The 21,146-nt window shown below is 43.7% G+C and overlaps 1 protein-coding gene across 1 annotated transcript in view; it reads right to left on the reverse strand.

Moving 5' to 3' along the window:
- myo5aa (myosin VAa) overlaps positions 1-21,146 on the reverse strand; it is a 56,106-nt gene that overhangs the window by 33,251 nt on the left and 1,709 nt on the right. Inside the window, exons 3-10 of the mRNA XM_042344055.1 lie at positions 7,419-7,529; positions 6,479-6,650; positions 5,799-5,943; positions 4,137-4,293; positions 2,152-2,295; positions 1,657-1,738; positions 940-1,047; positions 189-301 (exon numbers count right to left, since the gene is read on the reverse strand). Coding sequence (XP_042199989.1) covers positions 189-301; positions 940-1,047; positions 1,657-1,738; positions 2,152-2,295; positions 4,137-4,293; positions 5,799-5,943; positions 6,479-6,650; positions 7,419-7,529 — 1,032 coding nt within the window. The remainder of the gene's footprint in view (positions 1-188; positions 302-939; positions 1,048-1,656; positions 1,739-2,151; positions 2,296-4,136; positions 4,294-5,798; positions 5,944-6,478; positions 6,651-7,418; positions 7,530-21,146) is intronic.

Below are 21,146 nucleotides of genomic sequence, written 5' to 3' on the forward strand. Positions count from 1 at the left end.
ATTACTGAAACTGCCGCCGCCTATTGAGGTGAAGACCCCAAGTTCCTCGCGGTGTCACCGCACAGTCATGGCGATCACTCTTCAAATTGCTTTGGCGTTACAAAGCCAGGAACCATTCAGTGCACACACACACCACACACATCCACCACACACCCCTCACACACACACATACACACACACACACTTACGGGGACAAAGCAGTTGTCGGAGTCCCGATCGGTGGATTTGATTTCCACGTTTCCCAGGTGAAGAATGGCAGCCAGGATGTGAAATACACCAATCTGCTTGGATTCGCCAATACCTGCGAGGAGAAGAGGAAGTTACCAAAAGACTTTCTTTCCTACGGTCTATTTAAAGGTGAGTGAGTGTTCTGTACGAAGAGAAGCCATCTCAAAAGATTCGAGCAACATTATTTGATGTTAACGGTCAGAATCCTTCAGAAAATCTCCTGAATTAATATTCAGTGTGGCGATCGTCTTTCCTCCCTGGGAAAGCAAACAACCCGGACACAATCCGTGTTGGTTTTGGCTCAAGAGTTCGAAGGCATGATTCATTCCAGGAATGTGGCGAGTCTGACTCACGGAATCAGTCCACAGCTGTGGTTCCCCAAACCTAGTGGCAATAAACCTAGGCCGGTTTCCGAGCAGATAACATTTTTCTAAGCAAATTGAGTTGCAATTGCACATAATGCAAAGAACTAGTCCTCTCAGACTCTGTGCTGCTTCATTTTCTAATCGGGATCGTTAAACTATTCATCCAGTCAGAGTCAACCAAAACAACAGCAAACAACAAGCACTTACAGAGCGGCCTTCACCCAAGGTGATGTCTCAAAGCGCTTAGAGGACAGACAAAGGGGTGAGAGGCATCAGTCAAGCGCGAGCATAATTATGACACAGAACAGGAGTGGGTTGCAGTCGGTGGAAGCGTTTAGAATCTCACCTAATAAAGTGCAAGCTTGCCTTGTGGCCCTCAGTTCAACTGCATCATCTATTCCTTCAATCATGGGTTTGCCTCCTTGGTTTGTGTAGTGAAAGTCCTGGGCGTTACCTGAAAGCAAAATGGTTCCAACAGTCTGAGCCCTACTGACTACTCCTCCACCGTCTACATTTACCCAATCGAACCTTCCGCCCGCTCCAATGTTCTTTTGTAGGCAGGACGTTCAAACCAGAAGACAGTATTCCAACAGTGGCATCACCAGTGAGCAACACAAGGTTAAAACACCAGCTTTTGACGGGAGACGAAATGCATTGCAATGATATTTCGTGTCATAATAATAATCCTTGCATTTGTTATCATGTCGTTGAGGCATCTCAAAGCACTTCGCTGTAATTTACTGTAAAGCGGTGTGACTGTGTTTATTTTTGTGCCTTTCAGGTGGAACCTAGGACCTCACTTGATAGTGAGGCTTGTGTTGCAAAGGGGTAGCTTTATGTGGATCCACTGAGGATCAGTGAGAGCTATAACAGTGCAAGTTAAATCAGCGATAGTCATACAGGAGACACGACAGTGGAAAGCATTTGTGAGCAGAGATGTTGACCCAGGTCAGGAATGCACGTCTCCCAGCTGAGAACACGTCACAAAATAACTCGCACGTTTAAATCCAGAATTTTTTGCTAAATTGCTAAAGAAGTAAACGTTGGCAAGGAGCGATCGTACCTAGGTGCAGGTCTTTGAATTCTGGCAAGTGTTTCGAGGCACACAGCTGGTAGAGGATGTGGTAGTTTCTCTCATCCTCAGCCTGGAACAGAAGAAGGCAGACAACAGCATGAAATCCACTTTATTACAAATGTGCGCAGTGCTCTGCAGTAGAACTGAAATTCCCATTAATCTCTCGTGATAGTCCCAAGCATTCAACTATACTGAGTGGATCATTTGGGGATTTATAGACCATCTGTTACTCGTGCTCGGTTAATAAGAGCCGAGTGGGAAGAGTCCCAGTGACTGGTCTGGGCTGTCATCAACAGTGCCGTGGAGTACTGGGGACAGGCCTGGCTCAGGGAACCAGATGAGAGACAGCCACAAAAGGGTGGACTCGATACCGACATTACATTGCCGAGCAGGTCATTCTAGAGCCAGCTCAGCTCCTAGTAGCTGAGAGCTTCTTGCCCGATCGCTCACGCCCTCCAGTTGTTGGCTGGTTGAAAATCTTACCTGGAAAACAACTCTGGATTTTTCTAACAGGTAAGTCCTCATGTTGGCACCTATGATTCGATATCTCTTGTCAAACCCAATTTCAATATACTTCCCAAAACGGCTGCTGTTATCGTTCCTGGTTGTTTTGGCGTTTCCAATAGACTGCGGAGAGCAAAAACACAAATGAAAGAGATCGTTAAGCGTGATTCTTCTTTTCTCTGTCCACACAGATATAAACTCCACGCGCCCATCACCTAGGCTTCACTGACTCCCGCCTCTCAGTGATTCGATATCAAGCTCGTCACTCTCATCTACAAATCCCTTCAAGCCCTCGCACCTCCCTATATTCTCAGGCCGTCTACATGCGTTTCATTTTACTATTTCAGATGCAGACTGGAGTCCTGTAGCCTTCCCAGACAGACATCGGGAGATGACCGAAAGCCGGGTCGACTTGATGAATAATAAGAGAGCATTCAGTGCACAATTTCTCACATCAGCCCCGGGTACATAAGCAGCATTAAAAGCAAGTCACAGCACTGCAAACCAGACCAGCCGTTACCTTCTGTGACCTCCTTACCCACTATCATTGCAGAGCCATCCTAAGGGCGCTCTTTAGGGGGTGAGGTAGGCTAATAAGCAGAAAAGCAACAAAGAAAAGATAAGCCAGTGATCAGGGAGCGTTTAGCTCCAGACAGCGCCTGCGTAATATTAATCAGTTATTTTGTGGTAAGTGGCTGTGAGGAAGTGAGTACCGAGGAACCATAAATCCTTGGCTTTCTGTAAAAGTTAACCACACGGAAACACAAGGCGGCTTGGCTTTGGGTATTCTCGTCATTTATTAACATCTTTTTCTTGTGCGGAAAACACAGTTGATTTTTTTTTCCCCCTTCATGAATTCCCATCACAGGGTGTTTGAAAAACAAATCTCTCTCACTGATCACATGCCAGTTTTTAGACCTCGGTCTGGTCCGAATAGGATGCATCATGTGTGCCTGTGCTTGTCTAGTGTTAAGTCAATAAGACGACCAAATAAATTTCTCAAATGAGAGAAATCCAGAACCAGCGGATACCTAAAAATATTGAATGTGCCACAGGGAGTTCCATACATCCGGCTGCAACGGGTCCAGCATTTGCTATTTGCAAATCTTGCAATTTATTGACGCCTCTGGTTCCCTTGCACATATTACCTGGGACACCTGAGAGGTAAAGGCAATTGAATTAATTTGGTCATGTTATCGCTCAGCACTGGGTTGAGTGGAGGGGTTTATGGCCTGGGTTCAAAGACGCAATCTGATTCAAGTCACGCCAAGCCCTTTGAACCTCCAACAGGATGAACCACGTGGAAGTAAGAAGCTCATCTCCCATTTTCCAGCCCAAATTCCACCGACCCACTTTACCGAAGTCTGAGCCCAGCTAACGTTTCGAGTCAAACTGCAGCAAATGAACTCACGGGAGATGGGATGTTCTAACGGTGAACCGTGCTAGAGCTGTGGTATTCGCATTCAATAGAACATTCAATTTACTTCCACTCAATTGGCCATTCCTTGAACTTGTAACTGTAATGGTTTGGTAAATTATTAACCATCAGTCTCATTCCCCCGGATAATTCCATTTGCAGTAGAATCCCGTTGTAAGGTCCACCCCCCCCCACCCACCGCCCCATTTACAATGCTAGTTTGTTTGTTAGGCGACTCTCCTGTGGATTTATTTCCCTTCCTGGGCACAATAAAATGGTGGACTTCATCACATCATCGACGAGATCACTTCCTGTGTACTGTGCGTGAACAGCACATAGGACGTGAGGTCGCCGGCGACCTGATGACCCAGAAGTCGGCCATTTGAATGTATGCTCAGCGGAGGCAAAGGTCACGAGATCTGTGACGTCAACGCGGAAGCCCCATTATCCGGCTGGAAGGAACTTTATGAGCCCCTCCCCAACTCTTGCCTTAGAATGCGGTTTTTTTTCCCCCTGTAATTAGCTGACTTTTGAGCGACAGTCTCACCTCCATGATGGGGTTGGAGGCCAGGACCTTCTCTTCGATGTTTGCCTCGCTGGCTGAACCACTCACTGTAGCAAAGTATCGCATGGCGTATTTAGCTGACACAGTCTTCCCTGCTCCAGACTCGCCGCTCACAATGATAGATTGATTCCTCTGGTCCCTGGAACGCACATTGGAAATTGTTGAAACCCTTTTGCGACGTGTAACGTTATCGTCGCGCGCGCGGGGTTGAGAAAAACGTAGCACGCACCTCCCCAACCCGTCCCCACAGCAGTCTGTACACCTTGAAGCAAGAGGATGTTTCAAAGGGAGATGGATAGATACTTGAGGAGAAAGTTTATGAGAGGGTATGGGGAAAAGGGATTAAAAGATCCCCTATCATCTAATGAAAACTGACACCAAAGGCTGAATGGGGCTCACCACCAGCACAAAACCTGACCGGTTTTTAACAATCACCTTAACAGGCAAATAAGACCTCCGTTTAATGGCTCATCCGATGGCACCTTCAGCAATACACTGGCGCACCAGCCTAGATCGCAAACTCCCTGATTGATTGAGCCCTTGAACCCGAAATCTTCCGACTCCGAGGTGAGAGTGGGACCAATTGAGCTAGGCTGACGCACAAAGGGTTAGTGTGTCACCACCTCCAGTGTACTGTACTTGAAAGAAACAGGAATCAAAATGAATAAAACTCAGCTGAGAGGGACTCTTCAGTCCTTGGTAAGCCATTAAGTCCACGGTAGGACAGTTTCCTGTTCCATATCGTGGCAGACTGTCTGACTGGGGTGAAATTGTACAGAGATCAGCCTCGTCGAGGAGCTACTCTGCTCGATGTCTGCATTCTGCTCCCCCAAAGCTCTGCAGATCACTGGACCATTTATTAATCTACACAACCTGTTTCTTATTTAACTGTGGCTTCCCACGTCCACTATCAATCTCTCCCCCCCGCCCCCCTTGAAGGATAAGGAATACAAGTCACAACGTTTGAAGTGCAGTAAGATGATACGCCGCTGTCACTTTAAGGACTGTGTCCAATTCTCAAGTCCGTTCAAAAAGGACAGGCGTCGAAAACTCCAAGTAAGTATTTCCCTTTTAAGATCTGTTCATTTCCGCTTTCATCTTTTATCTGTGAGGAACAACTGTTTGCAACATCGCGCTGTGGAAATAATAGCCCACTCTCCACTGGTAATAATAACCTGCTTGTGATTACAATAATAATGATTCCATTTTATTTAGTTACCTATTGTGTAATATCATCTTAAAACACTTCAATCCACGAGTTACTTTGAAGTTTGTGACAACCTTCGTACGCCGGCCTTTTAATGCACGCCGGGAATAAAATGAGTGACCAAATTGTGGATGTTTTGGGGTGAATTTGGCAGAATACTGACAAGAGAGTAAGCGAGAAAAAGACTTCTCTGTAAGTCGGAGAGCAATGCACACCAGTGACAAAAGGTCATCGACCTGAAACGCTAACTCACTTTCCTCTCTCCATTGATGCTGCCTGACCTGCTGAGTGTTCTGTCTTTACACCAGTGATAACGATCACTTCACAGATTGTGTTCCTCAGCCCCTTTGTTGCCAGTGTATCAAGAGATGGGAACTACTGACACTTTGCTCTGCCTTAAAATAGAATCAATCACCTGACATGCTTAAGGAACATACCTGGCCATTTGCTTGTAAGCCTCTTCAGCCACAGCAAAGATATGCGGGTCCATGTCCCCCATGTTCTGCCCGCTGTAGGCATTGATGATGTCTTCACCATAAATTGGCAGCTGCTCGTAAGGGTTGATGGCCACCAGAACGATCCCTAGGGAATCAGGAACAGTCACAGGGCACGATTACAGCCACAGATTAGACTGGTCACATCAATCTTTAAATCACATTGAGACAAAACAGCCTCTCTCTCACTCTCTCCTTCATCAATAGTTAGTTGCTAGTCTGTACATTAGTAAAAAAAAACTACACTGCGTTCTTACTGTATGCTGCACGAGACTAGATCTGGAGGATTGCTGGCCAGAACATTTGGAGAAACTCCCTTTTAGAGCTGAAAGGCGTTAAAGATCCAAGGGAACTCGTTGAGAAAGAGAACACTGTCCTGAATAATATCCTCCAGGTAAATTGTGTCAGTGCTCTCTGTGGGACTTTGCTATGTGCAAACATACACAGTCACTGCACTTGAGAGCTATTATCTCCGAGTGCTTTGAGACATATCGACGTCATAGGTAATAATAAGAATCCTTATTGTGCTTGCATTCGGGAGGACGTCTCAGAGTGCTGCACGGGATTTCCTATGATGTGTTGTGACTGTGTGTAGAGCGAGGCTAGGATTATCTCTCACTCACCGCAGTAGGTGTAGATGAGCTTGGAGTCCATGAAACGCACTTTGAGGTTATGCAGAATCGCGGGTTCGTGCAGGTAGCTGAGGGCCGTGAGGTCATTTTCACCCACCAGGATGTCAGGGTTCCGGAGAGGCGGCAACTCCTTGGTTTTTGGATCAATTTTGTATTCCGTGTCCTGCAAAAATAAACCGGGATCAGGGTGACTGGAGAGTTAAAACATTGAGGACATTGAGTTTGCTTCCCCTCCCGTTGCACTCACTGATGCGTCTTGGCACAAAGACAACCAACCACGACAACAACAAAATACATTTAATATAGCGCCCTTCGTGTCGGAAGGACACTGATCGAGAGGGCACAATTTCAGGACAGACACCGACTGGGAAGTGTTTCTTTAACTACTGGAACAGGTTACCAAGAGGGGTGGTTGAGGTCAGGATACTGGACTGAGTTAAGAAGCAGGTTTGGTAGAGTCATGGGGAGGTGTTGTGGTGGGCATCCTGGAAAGATGAGTTCAAATAGGCCAAAGGGACTTCTTCATCCAAACCTCTTTTGTTGGTTATCCTCACGATGTGTAAAGATTTTGGCATTGTGGCAGGCAGAATACAACAGGAATTATTATTTGTGTAAACAGGCCTGTTGTCGTTCAATTAATGTAACAATCTCAATACCTTCCCAACAAATCCGCTTGGGGGCACAATGAATTTCGGTGTTGAAAGGGAAGGGAAGGAAATATTGTCGATGGTGGCATGGGGGGAGGGAGATATGGAGACAAGATACTGTGGTGTTTTTGCTCAAATTGACTTGAGTTTCGCAGTTTTCTCTCAGGAGATGCCACAGATAGGCTGAATTCCAATCACATTTACTATTTACAAAGAATGTGTGGGGATGAGCCAAATAGACCTTTTCTCATCCAAATCTGACCAGCCAGTGCTATCAATCTTACCCTGCCATCGTCCAATCTCAGTTGAAGCACTTTGTCTCCTGCCTTGTAGTCCTTCAGGAGCTCCGCAGATTGCCAGACATCCTCCACATCAGGGATCCAGACCCTGGCAAACTGGAACACACGACAAAACAGGAAACGTTTCACAGAGAATTCATTAAGTCAGTGCAACTGGTAAGTGGGGCACCTGCACAGTAAAATCCACACAAGTTTCCTGCTGCAGCCTGAGATATATCAGGACTTGGCTCCATTAGAAGCTGACTCATAAACAATACGTCTTTTGCCTTTGCTAGCAAGCTATGTAGTTTTAGTTGGTTAGATTCCAGTAGTTACCATAATGCACACTTCTGGGGTCTCCCCAAGCCTTGGCTCCTGTGCAACCCTGCGCCCAATACCTTCCAGAATTAGGTAAGCAGGGAGTGAGAGAGTGCGTATAACATTCCAACAATCCAACTCTGGAATTTCCATGTGTAGGTGGGATTCTCAGTTTGGTTTGGATGCTCTTAAGCAAGGTGAAGGGTTTCAGACAAAAACAAAACTGACCAAAAAAATGGTATTTATTGGGGGCTGACCAAAAACGAAATGATCACACATGAAGCACACCCTCTCACAGCATCATTATTAAGCTGTACTCGCTCTGGGAAGCTGGTGTTACATCAGGATATTGGGCTTTAGTCAAGTTAGTGACTGTTTAATTGTTTGTTCTGAACCAGGGTTCATCCCATGACTTAAATGGCTTATTGTCATCTTGCAACTAATTTTGTTAAACAGAATGATGAAGAGCCTTAAGCAATTGAGGGGAGATGCTGTCTCCCGATTGCTGTAATTAAGATAAATCTGTTTTAATAAACTGCTTAAGGATAGACTCGTCTTAAACAGTTAACACGCTTTCTAAGCTGCAGAAGGACAGGCTGTCAATATGGAGCCATGAACTGCTCATCCCTATAGCTTCACAGCTGATGCGTCAAATGCATTTCACACATGGTTCTGACACCCTTTTGATTCTTAACCTTTAACACTGCTATTCGCTCTGTTGTAAACAGGTCTGAGAAAGGCCAGCGCTACAGAGACAACCATTAAAGCTCAGGTAATAACTGATCTCCAAATACCATTCATTCATACAATCAATCTTTTTTAAGGCCTCCACGTGTCCGAGTTTCACTGCTTCTTACTGGCATACAACACTGATTTCATTATTATTAATTATTATTATTATCATGAGTCAGGGAATCTTTCACCTAAAGCAGTGGGGTTGAATGATGTTGGTTATCCTGAAACAAGAAAGATCCCATCATCAACCTTGGCAAGCGATTTTCTCCTGCACCACAAAACATTTGAGTGCAAAGAGCCAGTGCTAAAAGGATCAGGAATCTGCAAATTGCACTCGGATCACTCGTGAAATGCATTCAAGTGATGCTCAACACACAACAGGGGCTGGGATGGCTGAACTTTAAATATTAAGATGTAAATAGTTCATGTCAGGCCCCACTGTGTGTGTGTGTGCAATGGAGCGCAAATTCAGAAACATGCAAATTGAGCTGATTGTAAAATAAATGTAGCCACTGGCAAGGATTCACTTCCTCACTGGCATTTCCTCTGATCAGTGTGAAACCAAGCCCCGAGGAGCCTGGTTCAGACTAGCAACAGACATGATGAAAACAGACGCTTGCAACAATATAGTCCATCATCACTTTCAATCTACAGAATATAACAACAATAATAATACGTTCATTTGACATAGCGCCTTTAACATTGGGAGGATGTCTCAAAACACTTCACGGTTATTACTGTAAGGTGCAGCGATTGTACTTTGTGGAGGAACCCAGCAGCCAATTTCCTCCCACAAACAGCGATGAAGTGAATTGAATGAACCCTTAAGACTAAGGAGTGATTCTCCATTCAACTCATTAACTTGTAATGCTTCGCAGGGGCAGGATTGTGCATCCACAAGTCTAGTCATGATCTGGGTCCATTGCTCACCCGCTTGCATGTGTAATATGGGATCGTCAGCACCAACCAGACCCAGCCATCTTCACCCCCTGCAGGCCACCGATCGGGCATGTTTACTTGATGCAACTGCATTTTTGGAAGGGGTTGGACCCTGAAGTCAGACAACAGGCAACCCTGGAAGATAAAGCTTCCGCATTCTGCAGCTTACGAAAGCACATGTCAGGCTTGTGCAACCGAGAGATTCTGCAGCCCGCATGTACTGAGGAGGTCATGCCAGCACTGGTACCAAGACAGCTCACCCACAGCAAGTGTATCTACGTGTTATATGTAATACACATACTGGACTAGTACATCCACACCGCAGCACTTTCAAAGCAGGGTACCAGGTGTGTAGCTAACTCCTTCTAGTTATAGAAAAAAACTCTTTGGGATGGCGAGACTGCTCCTATAAACGGTAAATCATTTTGTTTTAATCTGGTCGACTCTCAACACAATAACACTGCAGTTATCGGTTTTATTTGGTCCGTCCGGTTTCTGACACGTGCGTAAACACACATCACCGTGCTCGAGGGTACCCTAAACAGACTGAGAGTTCCACATACGTACGCCATCTACACATGGAATTTTACGGGTGTCTGGAGTGGAATGTGTACTCCCAGAGAGTATTAGGCACAGGTTGGCAAGAGTCAAGGCTTTGGCATTCAATTACCGGTGTTCAATCCAGCTAAAACCACAAGCTCTGCTATTGAGAACTCTGGCAAGCCTCCCGCTGCTTGTCCAGCTAAGACCACTTTGCCCATTAAGGCTTTGGTTAGCAGGAGCCAAGTGGGAAGAATTCCTGCCCCCAGTGATACTGTAGTCATGACAGGGACAATGTTTAAACACTGATTGTGTGGCCGAACTACTCCAGAGCAACTTACGAGCCAAAGCCACGCAAGGAAGAGAGAAGATCAAGTCAGAAATATCCTTGTGTAATATTGGAAGGCTTCTAAAAACAGCAACACTTGACTTAGGGGAATTGTACGGATTTAGAACACTTCCCAGTAAAAAAAAAGCCTCTAATCTGCTTTGATCCTCAACAAAACCTCCTTGTAATACTAGCTGCATGTGATTGCAAGTTTTTCCACATCTGCTGAAAGGAATTATTCCAGAGTTTTGATCAAGGAGTGGAGATTCACTCAAACACAATGAAGTCCTAGGAATAAGCATTTCTATAGTATCTCCAGACTATGAATAAGGGGCCATTAAAATTCGTTTTTTTTCCCCCAAAGAATATTTTTCAGCAATAGGTTTTTTTTCCATTGAAAGTCAAATCAATAAAATATTAAATTTCAAAAACAAATATTTTGAAAGGTCCCCAAGTGTAAATTTCCTGTTCTACTTTGTGGCAAGATCACAATTTCAGTGGTTTCTGAACGATCGAGCATATGCCTTTGAACGTGCGTATCGGCCTGTGAGATGTCTCAACAATGTGTTAAGGCCAAATGCAAGGATTATTATTATTATTTATTGTAATAATAACTCGAAATGAAGCGGGTCTGAAAACCTGGAGGAATTCTAGTCGTGCCTGCTTGTTCTGTGGCTGAAGCACACCTGGAAGAGGCAGTTATTTTCTTGGTACTGAATTAGTTAACGGCACAGGGAGGTAGCAGAAACTTTTGGCCAATTGCCTGCTTCAACAGAACAGATTCTGAGCAGCAGTCATGAGCAACTACGGACGTTGCATATATTGGTTTCAATAGTCGGATTCCAGGTGACACAGACATAATTGTACTCTTTAGTGATGCAGAGTCAGCTCGAGTTTAGTAATAATGACCCAACCTACCTCTTGCCACACCGGTGCAGTTGCTAACTCCACCCGACAATGCTAATACCATGCTTGAAAGTTCATTGCTTTTTATTTGATAGCATGAAGCATTTTTTGAAGCACTTTGAGATACCTCCCTTCCCCCCCCCCCCCCCCCCCCCCGCCACACACAAACACAAACACACATGAAAGGTGCGACATAACTGTAAATTGTTACTGTTGGTAAGACCAGTTGATAAAGTCTAAATTAAAGAAATTGGAACGGGGCTAAACCGTAGCGGGGACCAACAGTCAAGAGGAAGCATTGGAGGTGAAGAGTGGAAACTGGAGCATGAGTCAGGACGGAGTGCAGTAGAGAAACAAACAACATCTGTGGCGACTGGGTGAGTTAAGTGGCCTTGGCCTGCCCCAGGCTTTATGTTGATTCACAAGATTATTTAACCCAACACAGCAGCAATTTAAACTGGACTTGCGTAAAGTCACGATTTTGTTTTTTGTACTCCGCAGCGGCACAGTACTCGAAGGGTTAAGATGGAGTGGCAACACAGAGAAGACGTTACCGTATCCCCCTATAGTGATTGGCACAAATCCCTCAGAGCCGTGTAGTTGCTTGGAAACTACTCACTAATGCATTTAGTGGGAGCCGTCGTCAGGGTCAGGTGCACAACACTGTGGAAGCTCTCTACACAGCTTGCCCTCCTCCCCTATAACAACCTGAAGCATGCCCGCCCGCCCGCCCGCCCGCCCGGCTGGCTGGCCAGCTTCCCAATGACACAGCACAGTAATACCTCTTTGGTGGATCAGGTGGCACCGTAAGATCTAACCCGATACTTAAAGAGCTAAGAGTCGACTGAACACGGAGCCTCACACACACACACACACACACAAACAAGGCCTAGAGACATTTTAAAATCATAGGCATCAGAGGACGAGAGACTTCCCAGAGGGAAATGCTTTGTTAGGTTAACCTGCTGCTCCTTGGATCACATTAAACCAGGGTACTTCCTCAATATTGTGCACTCGACACTGATCGCGCTTTCAGCCACTACGCCCCGAAACTCTGGAACACTTTGCCTCTCTCCCAACGCCTTGCTCTTTCCTTCCCCATCTTCAGGTCACGCCTGAAGACCTTCCTCTTCGACTGTGCTCATGATCACCCTCACCCACCCCCCCCTTCCCAGTTCGGAGTCGTGACTCCGTCACTGTCAAGCGTTCTGGGATGCCACCCTGGGTGAGAGGCAATCTACAAATGCAAATTGTTGTTGTTGTGGTCGGCATCGAACCGATGCGACTGCAAAGAAGTGATGGTATCTTTCGAATTCAGGAAAGCGCAAGGCTGAACGGCTCCTTCCAGCAGCTCTCTGCAAATGTTTAGCGATCGCTGGGACATCTTCCAATTGGAAATTGTCTGCCTGTTGGTTACTCGTCTCATGATCATCCAGCCATCGATCATATGAATCAGCAGACCATTCGCCCCTTTTCATTACAGGCCGGCACTGTCATGAGACACACATCAAGCCACAAGAAGGAGCGGAAAATAAACTGGTCTGCTGTGTGCAAACCCAGAACTCTATGTGACTAATGAATGCAATCGGTCATCAAATCATTCAAGTGTGTGTCTTTGCGCAAAGAATGTCTTCCTTCTGATTGCGTTGGGGGCAAAAAAAACACAAACTGGAAAAACAGAACGGGCTGCACAGTGCTGCAGCAACACTCCTGAAGGCCCTTGCAAACTCGCGGTTCAGGTGTTAAAGAGATGAAAGGAGCTGTAATTGATACGGTTTTTAATTCTCTGACAATAATCTGCGGATGGCAGCTTTGACTGAGGTTGTTGTTGTTATTACCCCCAGGAGTGGAAACAAAGGAAAGCAGTCTGTCTGTCCCCTGAAGCCAGAGACAGTCGCTGTGACGTCTGTGCCAATCGCTCAAACAAGCTCGTAAAAATGAGCTCAATTTTCTGAGATTTAATCAATGAGGATATGGCATCTGGAACTTCTCAGGGATATGGGAACAGCTTTTACAAATCACCCATCGTCACAACACAGGGACTATGTTCTTCCTCTGTGGCGAGTCGGACAAGCCTACATTTTTGGTGAGCAGTTTGGATTTTCCCGAATAACGTACAGACTGGAGGAAATCTACCAAATATTCCGGCCATCATCCCTGCTCGTATTTTACATTTAATTCTACACATTTGGGGAGGGAGTGGCGGGGGGGGGGGGGGGAGGGGAAATCACTGCAAAGGTGACGTCCAACGACAGTGCACATGGCGAGTTGCACCAAACCTCTTTGGAACATAGCACTGAGCTGACATCAGGAACTCACCATCTCTGAACAGTGTGAGGCAGCAAACAAGATGCTTGGTTCCATTGCCAGCTCACATCCTCAGACATCATGCTGGCATTTGATAAATCTGTTAAGAACTACAGATGCCTCTCTTAGGGTCCACCTGAAATACATAGTCCAGTTCCCCCATCTAAAGAGCAATATCAGTACAATACTACAGGTACAGTAAATAGATTCAAATGTACTTCAGGATGTGAGATACTATTATCCATAATTGTGCGATAGGATATCCACTGTGTTGTAGCATTTCCATCCATTATCGCGTATTGAACATCTCAAACGTCTAGATTAGGTGTATTAGCAGCTAGAATCCTTGGCAGCTTTTAATCAAACCAAGTTGATTTGACATCAATGATGTGAGTAGGTTACACACATTAAGCAAACGACTTCACTCTCAGACTTTGAAACACAGAGATGTCAAGTCAACTTGTTCTCTGTACAAAATTATGGTGCTCGCTACGTACTTCCAGCTTTACACCCTACATAGGTTTGATGTGCAAAAGATCCAAAATTGGGAAATAACTGAAGATGAGTAAGTAAATTAATCCTCTACTGAAATATCACTTGATAAACTATTTGAAAGCTTAAACTTCACATCAGTGGAATAGACCCCTCCAGATGTTAAATTTGGCAATTTAATGCCTTTTGCATAAAGCCCCTTTATAGACAATATCAGTTTGGGGTTAATTGATACAAAATTCTGACAACATAACCCTCATTAGATCGGTAATTCTACCTTGCAATGTGATTGGACTGTAAATACAACTAGTATTCATTTTATGATCTCCAGATCCATGCTGTAACACAGTATATCTGCTTGCAGCACTTTGTGAATAGACATGTACTGTAAAATACAGATCTTATGAAGGGCAATGTGTACTGAATGCTCAAGTCTTAATCCATCTCTGAGGTTGCAAGGCTGTTACATAACAGCCAGATAATAGGAAATGAGAAGTCTGCTTATGTGATCAGCTGGGAGACCATTGAAGGCAAGGCACCATACTAAAAGTCATATTAAGCCTAAATAGGATGTAAAAGAGCACTCCACTTAGGTTTTTGGCATTCGTACGAGCACACACAAACCTTGCTCAAGCAGTCAACATAATTGTATTTCACCATTTATTAAACACCCTTCTAACACCAGGTCAGACTTGCACACAGTGAGACATTCCACCTGGGTCTGGATTTGGCCAATTGAAGAATTCAGTCTTAAGTTTGATTTTGTTTTTGTAGTTCGTAAAAGAACTTGTAGAAAACAGTCTTGAAAATTAAGATTGTACACAGGAATTGGATGCTCTGGAATGTTACACAAATAGAATAAATCTAGACCGTGGCGGAATTTCTTCCCCAAACAGTTGCTTTTGTTTAGGGTTACTACTGTTTGCCAATCCAGTAATTAATTAGTTTAAAACGTTGAGCAACAAGCCCTCACTGAACAGCGCTCAATTTACCAGTAGTTTCCTATTACATAGTGTTCAAGTTGATATTCCCCTTTTTAAAAACACTTCTGTTCGCCAACTGACACGATCAGAGAAAAAGCTGATATTTCCATTCTGATATCTAGACTCGATAACTACACTGTGTTGAGTCAAACCTGCAGTCTAACAATGAAACATCCTGTGAATGTCTCTTAAGAACGGACGTGACACGAAACTTGGTGGAATCCATCATTAGAGACAAATAACACTTGGTTCGGTAATCCCCATATCGGGAGTGATTGTTTTTCAAAAGGAAAGTCGTGTCTAAAAAGCTTTACAGTTAGCAGGATCAGCAAGATGTTAGGCTTGTGGAGATTAAATGGAGGATTCTCCGTGCGGGTTTACAGGGCATCTGTTAAGGTTAAACACAAGAGTTCATTGAGGTGAGGACATTGGTTGGGTGGATGGAACTATGACAGATGCAGTTCAAAGTGTGAGGTAGTGCGCTTTAGACAAATGAGTATGGGGTATAGAGCAGGGATCCTGAACAAGAGAGACATAATTCGAGTTGAGCCATAAGCGAATCCAGAAAAGAACATTTCATCACACAAAAGGTTGTGAAAATGTGACGTGCATTATCGAAGAAGGCAACGGATGGAAAAATCAATGAAGACGTTCAAAAGGGAAGCAGATACTTGGGAAGTAATAATCCTTGCATTTAACATAGCAGCTTCCACCATCGGAAGGACGTCTCAAAGTGCTCCGCAGGATTGCCTATAAAGTGCAGTGATTGTGTATTTTGTAGGCGAGCGTAGGATTAGTAAGGGATATGGAGAGTAAAAAGGTAGAGCAGCAATGAAATGCAATGAGATGGCTCATTGGGCTGAGTAGCCTTCTCCCATTTGCAATTTCCTAAGTTGTTAAAGATTGCTAAGCAGACAGGCAACAAGTTCAAACAGCAGCAATGGCAAATGGCTTTTCTCCAGCTATGCTGTAATCGTCTGTGCACACCTCAATACAGGAGCAATGTGTAATGCTATTGAAAAGGTAGGGAACATGCCCAGACAATTTTCAGAACCACTCAGCCTCAACACCAGCAGCTGGGGCAGCATGGCTGTAATATATACATCAGCTCACACAGTCAGCATACAGTCCTTTGCTGCACTGTAAAATGATTCCATATTAATATATGCCTTTTCCTCCAGACTGAATATGAAACCCTGACTTCGACAGCATTCACACAGGACTTAGACCGTGCCCCCAAGTTACTTCCAGAAAGATGTTCAAAAAAAAGTATTTTAAGAAACCTGATGGAAAGGCGAGAAACCCTTTGAGCAGAAGCCATTTTACTTGGAGAATTAAGCTCCCCCTCCCACGCTCCAACCCCCCCGAGCAATGAACGACCGGCCATTGCCTTGAATAAAGGCAACACCCATTCCCGATGCACTGTGAAAGAGCAAACCCCATGATTCTGCTCATGTGAAGATCTGCTGAGAATCTGCTGCCTTGTTTTACCAAGAATCATTTGTATTGCTCGATACAAATCTGGTTAATTAGAGGACATCTCATTAGTCAAAAGAGCTTTAATATACTTAGGAAAACGCAACCTGCGTTTATCCATTAAATATAAGCAGAATAATTTGCTATTACAGTTTTAAAGCCTGGTGGTCGTTTATGGACTATATTTGGTTGTGAATATCAGGACAGTGAGATATTGTGTAAGGGGCAATTATGAGCCAGACACACTCTGCACCATTATCAAATACAGAAGGTGCAAAATTGTTGGCAGTGGTAGCTTAGAACAGAACCATCGACCACATAACCATCAGAATCACTGATGCTTGGCTGGGCTGTTTTCTGTGGGATAAAATTCAACAAAGGTCTTCGCCTCTGAATTTGGTCACTACATTAATGCTTGAAAAGAAGTTACGATTATTTTTCACACCAGTTATTGATATATATATATATATATATATATACACACACAATGAATTATTTTAAGAAATTAAATAACTATTCAAAGAGGCAAGAGAGTTTCTCCTGGTGTCTTGACCAACGATCCCCCATGACATCACTGTGAGCAAATTGGATATTCCCTTTGCCAACAAAATACAGTCTATGTACTTTACCGCAAAATACTGGGGAGCACTTTGAGAAGTTCTCCTGACGTGAAAGGCGCAGTATCAAATGCACAGATTATTATTCACTATTATGAATTAGGATTATTAATATTATTATTAATAATAACGTTCTTGGCCTTACAATGATACCATCTAAGCTTCAGGTCAATATACACCTCGACAGCCTTCTAGTGTTTTAGAGCTAAGAGCCCATTTTGATCCATATTACTGGCAATGTGTTGTTTGCGGGAACGGTAACAAATTTACATCCCTCGATCTAAAAAGGTCCAGATAGAGCAAGTAAACAACCATGCCTCCGCTATCCCCAACATCACCATCTGGTTTCCAATTAATTACTGGCCAAATCCCTCTTCAGATCATTTACAGCCCTAGGTCTGATCAAAGCTTGCGTAAAACATGCCGTCTCTCTCAGCCGATACTCCTACTACACTTTGCGACGAGGTAGCCCTCAGCCCAATTCTGCCTCATAACATCAGAAAACTCAAGTGGTCGATTATTCTAGGTTGAAACAAAACAAGGTTCCCTCAGTAACTTAGCTGTGCTACGACACCATCGGTGGGTCTGTTTATTCAACAAGCCAAGTCTCTTTTCACCCACATTCCGTTCCCTAAATCAAACTAAATCAAATCTAATTTTATTCCGATCTGGACAGCTTAGGCTGGGAGCGTGAGAGAGAAACAGTCAAGCAAATGTTGCTTGGCCAAAAGCACGCTCAATCCAAGAGAGATGGAACATCTTTGAAGTCCAACTTCAAACTGTGCAGGAAAGAAAAAATAACACAGGGTTTGCACTTACTTTTTGATACACGCAATCCAAATCCATCTCTTACTCCTCCTCAGCAATGCAATAAACCCGAATACTGTATCAGAACTTCCTTCTGATCAAATAGGACACTGGTACATTTTGGTCAGTCCAGTTCCCTAGTTAAGTGCAACACCTCAGGAAATGCAAACTTCCAACATTTGCTTAAAACGCTTTGACTTCAACTTGCAGAACAGCCAAATACATAATTTACTCCTTCCCCTGAAGTGAAAGTCATTGCAAAGGAGAGAAAAAAAAACACATACACAATTCTGACGTTATTAGCGGAAAAGAAATATCAGGGTGAATGAAGTCTTTGTGCAATTTTCACATAGCCTTGGAGTAACATTTCCATCATTCATTAATGCACAACAACGGGTTGTCTGTATGCAGGGAAGTGACAAATTTATCTTTGTTCCCGGGTGCTGACACTGGGAGGATTATGTTCTTCAATAAGCGCACCAGCATCTTTCCTCTCTTGCTATTGCTAACAGGGTTCTGCTCAAGCTATTAGCTTGCACGACCTTTTTTTGTTGCTTTGTGGAGAGGCCAGGAATGGCCTTGCAAGATAGACCCCTGCTTTGTCATTTCCCAAACGGATGGGTTCAGTTGGTCAAGGACAAGTGAATGGCGATGAAACCAGCAGGACTTCACGTACACAGATTTCGGGAGGCTGAAATTTGTGTGGGTGAAGGTTTTCCCTTTCTCCTTTTTTCTCTCCCTCCCCCACCCAAAAAAAACACTCGATAGTTAATTCATTACTGATATAAAAAAATACAAACCCAGTAAGGATTCGACTACATAATTATCTCAGTCAGAAGGTATACAGTAATTGTAAAATCTATATGGTATCTCACCTATATGTACATCATTTCCTGCCATCGTGAAACAAAATGATATGTCTGAGGATCTGACTTATACGATGGAGGAAAAGCAAATCAACCAGATATTGTAACGTATCACACCAGAGGCCCTCCAGCAAGTTCACTAATGCACACTACAGCATTTACATCATTGCATAAAGCACAAACAATACAAGCCATCCCAGAATATTGCTCACATAACAATAATCTCTGCGTTATTCACTATTTCTTTTTTTAAAAAATCTTCTTGAAGGAAAAGTCTAAACAAGGCTTGACAGTGGATTTTCCGATATAGCACAAAATTTACAACAGGAATCTGCCTAACCTAATGTCAGTTTTTCAAGTCTTTAACATAAATAATCTTTAACGTATTTAACACAGGACGTCTGTATCAGGAGGATGCCTCACAGCACTTCACAGGATTTCACTGCCAAGTGTAGTGACTGAGTATTTTGTGGGCGAGTGACTGAGCCAAACAGGGAAGGCTTATCACGATCACAGTATAGAGCTGACCTATCAAAGCATGAGGCAGGCTTAATGTGCCTTTCAGTTGCGGTGCACAGGTGTAATGCGGGTAAATAACATTATGCACGGATACTGTGCATGAGCTACGTTAATCTTTTAAATGTAAAAATAATGCTCTCAGGCTGGCAGACCTTTCTGAAATGCTGTTGGCCTAAAAGTGAAGAGACAAGCTTAAAATAGACCAAACGCCTGGAAAACGAGGGAATTGAATTTCCTTTTCCCGAACACATAGTAAGGTCCTTGTGTCCAAACATCAGACCCGGTGACACAACAGGCTTTTCTACTTTAAAGTTGAAATATTATCGCACATCTATCTCACTTTGAACTCACAATGCCACAACCTTGTTGTCGTTTTTTTTCTGTAGGCTCAGTCACTACAGGCCTGAAACCATGAGCTATGTAAATCAAGCTTGCAGTATTTAACTAGGGGGAGCTTCAGAATCCCAGTCAATCCTGCCTTCATCCAACATCCTCAGCCATATCCTTTCCTGAACTCATTGGATACTGGTCAAGAGGAGAAATCTTGGCTGAAGTTTTGCATAGCTTAACAATATAACGGGCAATTTATAAGACACTTCACGGCTCAGATCAACTACAGTATAAGCTTTTGTATAGCTTGCAGCTTGTCTAAGACTTATCTTTGCCAATTAGGGAAGGGAGGCACTGTTGTGCCAATGGGAAAAGTGCCCCGGGTTTAAATGTTTATGATTTCTGGACACAAGCTCACCCCACACATTTCAGGCCTTAAACCATAAACAGCATCGATCATTGATACGACATTGTTATACTTATTAGAAAAGTCAGGAACTAAAATTGAGGCCATGTCAACAGTAGTCTCTTCTTTCGCTCTCCACCTTCCCGCCTTCCGTCCCCCCACCCCACTCTCGCTGTCTTCCCCTCTCCCATTGAAAAGACACATCAAAGGACTTGAAATGAAAGTTGCCGAATTAGTAGGCAAAAAACATTCACTTCTCTGTTGGTCCTCAAACACAAATAGAAACAAACCTATTGTGAGAACGCAATTAAGTGTGCATTGGCACTGAACTCGATCACTGAAGTCCATCATGTTAAGTCACACACCCACCAGCACAGATTGCAATCTGACAGGCCTGATACTAATCACCTCAGTCAATGGAAGAGAACTTGCCCAAGCAAGGTATGAAACACACCATTACTGTTGAAAGTACTGGGTTATTCTACAAGCTCTCATCTCTTTCTGGAACCCCAAGCCCTAACTTAAATGCCCGATGGAACATGCCTTCATAAGACGTGCAATTTAACCACACGCACAAGCAAATGATATATACGTAGGTCCATTTTATAAGTTGTGGTTAAGCCTTGCAATTCAGCATGATTTATTTTTCCTGGGTTTGGGTACACAAACAGATATAACATTTACAGTTCTTTAATATTTAGCACGGTATCAATAATAATAATTATAGTATTATAGTGCAGTATCAAGCCTTAGTTAATAAACTAAAAGCAAAGTAAAAACTAACAGCACATCAGTCCGTATCTTCAATCGCCAATGATTGTGAAACTCGCCCAAAATGGCTTGTGTCTTTTTTTGGTTTAAGTGCTCGTAAATGCACTGTGCAGATCAACACATGGAGCAGCTACGACTAAATGTAATTAAGAATATTCTGCTCCCCCCCCCCAAAAAAAAACCTAATAATAAGGCAAACGCCCCTAGACAAGCAATAGGATTGTTTTTTTTCATTCATTTAAGCATTGCATGCATGACCTTAGGAAGTGACACCAATGTTCTAATCTGTACTCTTTCCTCTTCCTGCTTTTCACTCTCTTTTTTAGGTCAATAAAATCAGCTGATCTGTTACATTTCATTGACGTAGAATCAACCCCCCCCCCCTCCCCTCTCT

The sequence above is a fragment of the Callorhinchus milii genome, unplaced genomic scaffold (genome assembly GCF_018977255.1).
Source record: "Callorhinchus milii isolate IMCB2004 unplaced genomic scaffold, IMCB_Cmil_1.0 Scaffold26, whole genome shotgun sequence".
Taxonomy (NCBI): domain Eukaryota; kingdom Metazoa; phylum Chordata; class Chondrichthyes; order Chimaeriformes; family Callorhinchidae; genus Callorhinchus; species Callorhinchus milii.